Here is a 6,772-nt window from a genome sequence, read left to right as displayed (position 1 = left end):
TTATGAAACTCAGCTGAGAAAAACGCTATTTGTCAGTTACTACTTCAGGGCAGGCTTTCACAAAGATCTACGCAGATTCAGTATTTCTCCGTCCCACTTGGGATAGCCCCCAGGGAAGGGACTAATTAACCCCAATCGCGACGCTCCTATCGTTTTACCAGTTTTGTTGTCACCTTACAAATTCCTAGCCTGCCGGGAGGCCGGATAACCAGGGCATCGCTTCCCACCCAGACCCTTATGGCCCCTCCCGAGGGCAGGCGCTGCCTCAAGCCAGCACTAGTGGGGCAAGGGGCTTTTCTTGAGGGGGACGGGGGAAGGATACAAGCCCAGAAGTCTGATCCGCCACCTCCGCTGCCGCCCTCGGCCACGGCAGGGGCCAGGCGGGCCGGTGGCCGCCGGGCCCCGCCATCTCCCCGCGGCGGCCAGGGCCGGCAGCCATGACGGGCGCCCGCCCCGCCTCGCCTCACCTCAACTCGGCGCATGCGCGGTGCGGGCGCGGCGCTGCCTACAGCTCCCGGCTCGCTTTGCAAAGCGGGGGTGGGGATTGGGATTTTTTTCTGCCCCCCCCCCCCCGGCGGGGGAAGGATGGGTGGGGAAAGCGAGCGTTCACGAAAGCGAGGCGAGGAGGAATCCCACAATACCAGGCGGGTTGCGAGCCCGGCGCTGCCGCTGTCTCTTTAATGCAAGAGGAAGCGATGCGGAGGGGTGGAAAATGGCAGAGTTGCAGATGTTGCTAGAGGAGGAAATCCCTTCTGGCAAGCGGGCTCTGCTCGAGAGCTACCAGAACCTCACTCGAGTCGCCGACTACTGCGAAAACAACTACATCCAGGTGAGGGGCAGCGTACCGGGGCCGGCGGCGGGGCGGGGAGGCTCGCCTGGGCTCGGCTCCCCAGTGCGGGCGGCGGGGCCGGAGCCGCCTTGAGGGGCAGCGCGGCGCCCGGCTCTCCGCCCCGCAGCCGCTCCCCCGGCTTTGCCGTTTCTTTCAACTTTTCCAGCCGAACGACCGGGCTTCCCTCCCCCCTGCTCCGGAGGGGAAGGGAGGGGGTTATTATGTCAGTCCGGCTGGGAGGGTGTGTCTTTTCCCCCCTCCCCCCCCTTTTTTTTTTTAGTTTTTTTTCCCCTCTCTGTATTTATTTATTATGAGTCACATCCCGGAGACCTCCCTAGGCGGGGGGTGTGTGGGGCGTGAGAGCCGGTGAGCCGCTCCGTGTGGCCGCCTCAGAGCCGGTACCTCAGGTTCCCCCCCAACCCCCGCCTCGCTTCCCGGCGGCGCGGCTCTCTCCGGGGCGGCAGCCGGCGGGCCCCGGGGCGGCGGTTGGTGACGGTTGCTGAGGCGGGCAGCGCCGCGCCTCACGTGGAGCGCGGGTACCGGGCGGCCCCTCAGCCGGAGCCGCAGGGCCGCCATCCGCGGCGGGCGCTCGGGGGGCGGAAGGGGCCCCGCACGCCGCTGACATCACGGCTTCGGTCATGGGCGGCGATCCGCGGTGCGCCGGGTCCTCCGCGGCGAGGCCCGAGAGGGGAACCGCGTTGGTGGCGTGGGGTCCGCAGCGCCGCAGCGAGCTGTTTGCGGGGGCGGGAAGCTGCCCGCGTACCGGTGCGGGAGCCGGTGTTTCAAAATGGCAATCTGTGCCGCTCGCAGGCTCCGGGGTTCAAACACCCGGCACCGGTATCTGCGGACCGGGGCTCCCGGGCTTGAAGAGGCTCCGCGGGCTGTAGCGTGTCTCCGCCAGTCGCTGTGGATTCTTTTTCCCCTTAGATTGCCAGTGCTTCTTGGCCTTGCTTTGAGCCTTCCTTTCTGGAGCTACTTCAAGCGCAATTTACTGTTATTTTTCTCAGGATTTGCAGCACACAACTCTCTCTAAGTCTGTATATTTAGTCATACTGATGTGCATACAGAACCATCCAGAGATGCTCAAATTCAGTTGCTTTTTTTTTTAGCAAAAAAAATTGAAGAGGTAAATCAAGTAAACACTGGAAATCTTGCATTAGATTCAACAAGTTCACTTTACTAGACTGTATATGATGACTATTTAATACAGGTTATTAAATTCTCTGGCATCCATCGTTGTTGGTAAGCTGGCTTACTGTTTTTAGTAATGGAGCAGCAAATTTGAAAACACAGCTTTAATAATATGAAGTGAATTTTTTAATTTTTTTTTTTTGAATGAGCTACTTGGATTAAAACTGCTCTAACGAGACATATTTTTTCAGATTTTTTTTTTTTTGTGGTATGTGAGGTAGTATGAGTTAATGTCTATTTACTCTTCCGAGTTGTTTGCTCCACCCAAAGAAAGCTGCTGATATAAATGCTTCTAAGAGGCGAGGTTCATTTGGTTTTACTCATGGGAAATATGACAAATACATGAGCATGGTAATTGCAGCACAAGTTTTGACCTGTCTCCTGCTCCTGACTTTTTCCCTATGTCAGAAAGCTACAGAGAATCTTCAGTTACATCACTTTCTTCAGAGTCTTAAAACTTGTCTTTTCTTCAGACAAACAAATCAAAAAACCTAACATTTGAGCTAGTTCCCATCCAGTCATTTGGGGTTGGTTTTCTTTTTTTTTTTTTTTAATTTGGTAGCTCATTTTCACCTCAAGTATCAAGGTCAGCTGGATGTGGGATTGGTGCAGTCTGTTTTATCTGTGTACAGCTGTGTTTACCCCTTTTGAAAGGAAGCTGGAGTTCTAAAATTCCTAACAAGGACTTGTGCAGTAGCTTTGAAAATTGTATACCTTGCTTGGATTGTGCATGCATTGTACATTTACTCAATAAAAATGGCAAATATATGGATAAAATCACATATATTTTTTTTTACGTGTGATGGTGGTGGGTTTTTTAATCAGCACTTTGTGTAAAGCCATCTGCTCTCCAGTTGGACTACTGAACAGATTATACTTCCAGTGCCTGTGGTGGGGCCACTGCAGGATTAGGCAATGTGACACGGGGCACTGGGTTATGACATCCGGGAATGTGTGTGTATTGTGGGATGGGAAGGGAGGAAAGGAGAGGAAGAGGCTTAACCAACATGTAATACAAAGTGTTTGTATTTAATGTAATTGAGCATTTTGTAAAAAAGGCAGGCTGGAACAGAGAACCTGGCCATGAATTGAGTGTTAAAATAGTTCAGAAGTGGCTACACATCATAATTTAGCCCATTGCACGTAACTGATTCAATCTGGCCTCCTTGAGTTTGGATAGCTTTGAATTTGGAGAGTTTTCTCTTTCTGTGAGAAAGTCTGTGTGCTCCTTAGTAGGAGAACTTCCTGTACGCTGTCACCCACTCTGCATTGTGGCATTGAGGTGGAACAAGTTTGTCTGACTATTCTGAGTGCTGATGCTAACAATTTATAGTAACTGTAGTAGCACTCAGTTACTTATTCAGAACTCATGATGTTCTCGGTCTTATGTTTTACATTCTTTGCTTATTTAAGCAGGAAAGTAATTTCCCACCCCCAGAATTGTTATGTTCAAACTATATCTGTATTTTTGGATCTGAAAGCGTATGAGTCTGTTTTGTCTCTTTCACTTAATCTGGGAATAATTCTGGTAAAATTTCAGTCGTGCTGATTTTTTTGAAGAGAATTTGTCTTGGATGCCTTTAGGATTCCAAAAAAAAAAAAAAAAGAGGGGGTGTATGAGGGGAGCTGCTGAGTGGAACTTGGCTCCCTACTGATGAATGTACCTCTGTTGGCAGTAAGCATCCTTTTGCTGAAGCATTTAGGAAAGACAACAGCATTTGCAACTCTCAGGTTGAAAATTGCTGTTCTTAGAAAAGTGGGAAGCAGTTTCTTGCTAAGGCAAATTGTGAATAAATTGGAATGCCAGGCAGTAGCACAGTTTTCCCTCTGGACCATGTGTATTCTGGTTATCTAGCAGGTTTATCTGATAGGAAGGGAAAAGAATTTGGGAGAAGCAGAGCAAGTAAGTTTCTAAGGAAGATCTGCAGTGCTAAAAGGAAAATACAGTATGGTGGCAGTCTTAGGGGGGATGGGAGAGGGAGACGGCAAAAGGGGAAAGGAAATCAAATGTAGAAGTAGTAATTGAAGGAAGTTGTGATGTTATTGGTGGGGATTTTGGCTTTGACTAGAAGGAAAAAGGCATTATAAGTACATTACTGTATTTAATATGTGATAAGATTTAAAATCTGCCATGCTTCTGGTTGGAAGCTTCAGTGACAAGCAGGTAGAAAATTAGATTCCTATTTTCTTTTAGATCAGAGACTGAAACTCTGAACAGTTTTAAGAGAAGGTTTTGAACCTTGAGTTTTTTAAATGGAAGCATGTTTTTGCCTCCTGAATTAAGTTTTCTTAAATACAGAGAAATTACATTTTCCCCAGTATTTTTAAAGTGTTTTTTCTGGCTGTTTTTGGAATACTGGTATGAGTCTGCTCTCTTATGATAGAGGCGTTTGCTTAGAATTGGCATACCTTTATAATAATGTACAGTGAGATTAAGTGAGGGGAGGAGTGATGAAACTGCCTTATAATGGAAATAAATGAAGCGTTTTCATAGATGCCATATAAATGTAAGTTCCAGTACCTAATGCCTTCCCCAAATGCTTTTGCCTGCAAATAAAATCCGGGACTAGCCTCTTCCGGTGTGTGTGTAACTGTGAGAGGTTATATGAAAATCGTAGCATAAAGCTGAAGATACTAGTGAGGAGTTTCATCAGTATCCTAAGCAGAATGAACTTTGTCAGTGCTAATACAGAAATAACATATGGAGTTAAAGCACTTACAGTTCTAATTATTATTCTTCAGCTGAAAATACTAATGTCCGGAGAGATTCTCCAGTCAGTTTCCTGGCTGAAATGATTTTTTTTTTCAGTGTTTAATAACTTATTTAGGTTAACTAGCTTATGAAGCATTAGAATGACACAGGAAACCAGCATCTGTAGTGTTACTGCACTGATGTCTTCCCTTCCTTCTGAACAGCTTCAGTTGACTGGTGTAGCACAGAGAGGCCTGTCTGTGCTATAAAACACTGCTTACAACTCTCCTCGACTGCCTAGATTGGATGTTCCTTATAGTCTTGTTTCTGCATAGGCAGATAACATAGTTTTCACCAGTCTTCTTGCTTCTTTACAAATGGATCTTCACAAATGGTATTTTTTTTATTTTAAGCCCAAATATGATTTTAATATGACTATGAAAACCTTTAAATGAATAGTTTGGAATATGTACAACTTGTGAAAATTCTGGTCTTCATGGTCTCTAGTGGGTAGATTTAGCAGCTTTAGAAAATAAATTAAGTGAGAGACCTTTTAAGGAAGTAAGTGCTGCATTGCCTAAATGCGTGGGTTTTTTTGTTGTCATGTTATTTCCTTCTGTAGCTTCCAACTGGTATGTGGAAACTGAACGGTGAGCTAACAAGCTTTTTTGGGTAAAACAGAATAGAGCAGGGACAGATTTCGGCTTGACTGCTATTACAAAAAATGTAAAGCCTCTTTCCAGTTGGTAGAAAAATAAATGTGTAGGGTTGAGCAGAAGTGTTGCATGCAAGAAGTTTCACAAATCCTTATGTTATCTTCCAGTATGCATGTAGGAATCTTCTCCGTTTGATACGTTGGATGTTCTGTACTACTTATGCAGTCGATAGTATGTATTGGAAAGAAAATACCCTTTTTTGTGGCATTTCTTTTTCCTTAAATGTTGGTATCCGATCTGATGCTCAGTTCTGTTGCCTGGTGTGTGGAAAGTGGCTTAGCTTAGTTCAGTACAAAGAAGTTCACTCAGAATGTCTAATTCAGGAAATGACCTGCTCTAAAAGGATAAACTTCTTAAATTGTCACTAATACAAATCTTTTACATGCTCTGAGAACTTGCATGTTTTTATGTTCATAGGTGAATTAGTTTGTATCGAGAATAAATACAGTGATTTTTTTTTGCTTGTTTCATTGCTAAATTTGGAATGCTTTACAAAAAAAGCAAATCAAGCTAGTTCACTTTCTATAACCCCAAAATATAATTCAAAATTAGAGAGCTTGAGAGCAATGAGAAAATAAGGATATACCATCCGCTATTCTTTGTAGGTTTAAATCATATTCTTTAAGAAAAGGTGTTAGCTTATACTTTTAAATACTGTTCTTTTTCAAGGTAGTTTAAGCAAACATTTGCCATCAATATAAAAGGCACTGGCTGTTCTGTGCGCGCATCTTTTTTTTTTTTCTTTTAAATAATAACAATAATTTGGGTACAGGCTTGTAGCTCTTCTGGGCCTTGTGTAGATCTTCTGTGCCAGTGCCTTGTCTGTGTTTTGGGAAATACAGCTGTATGTTTAGCTGGAAAGCAGCAGTAAGACAATACTGCAACTTCACTGAATCAGCAAGCAATTACCTTTCATATACAGGAAACGGATCCTGGCGTGTTATGTGTCTGTTTTTTGTCCAAAGGAGGTAGATGATACGAGATCAGCTTTTCAAAATTTGAAACGTTTCCATTAATTTTGGTACATTTGGTTTAAGCAGCCAGCAAGATGTCAGCTGCTTTTTCTGCTCTTTCATTACTATTTCAGCAGGTGATTCATGTCAGCACTCTGCTACCTTAATCAGGTGGAGTAAAGTGGCTTGGGATAAGCTTTTACAGGTGCGTGCTGCTGCTTCCACAAAGGCAGCACGGTCGGCTCCCTTCTGTTTGCACATATGTGAGGAGGAGGAAGCTTGCAGGTTGTCTGTTGTCATTGTATGTTAAGCGTGATCCCTGCTCTCCCTGTGCCCAGACCTGTGGAATTGTTGGAAGGAAGAAAAAAGATGTGAGGAAGAGGGGCAACTA

At 45.2% G+C, this 6,772-nt stretch overlaps 1 protein-coding gene across 15 annotated transcripts in view; it reads left to right on the top strand.

Moving 5' to 3' along the window:
* The first annotated feature begins 480 nt into the window (after nt 1–480).
* The window catches only part of ABI1 (abl interactor 1), an 81,689-nt gene continuing 75,397 nt past the window's right edge, over nt 481–6,772 (top strand). For 7 of the 15 annotated variants that reach the window (XM_074157795.1, XM_074157809.1, XM_074157802.1 and 4 more), the window contains exon 1: nt 583–829. In XM_074157795.1, coding sequence (XP_074013896.1) covers nt 713–829 — 117 coding nt within the window. In that variant the 5' untranslated portion in view covers nt 583–712. Of the gene's footprint in view, nt 830–6,772 lie in introns of all 15 variants that reach the window. The other 8 variants (XM_074157797.1, XM_074157804.1, XM_074157808.1 and 5 more) reach the window with 5 other exon arrangements.

The sequence above is a fragment of the Numenius arquata genome, chromosome 12 (genome assembly GCF_964106895.1).
Source record: "Numenius arquata chromosome 12, bNumArq3.hap1.1, whole genome shotgun sequence".
In the NCBI taxonomy this organism is placed as follows: domain Eukaryota; kingdom Metazoa; phylum Chordata; class Aves; order Charadriiformes; family Scolopacidae; genus Numenius; species Numenius arquata.
The sequence above is the reverse complement of the archived record's forward strand: the minus strand, read 5'-3'. Positions and strand labels throughout refer to the sequence as shown.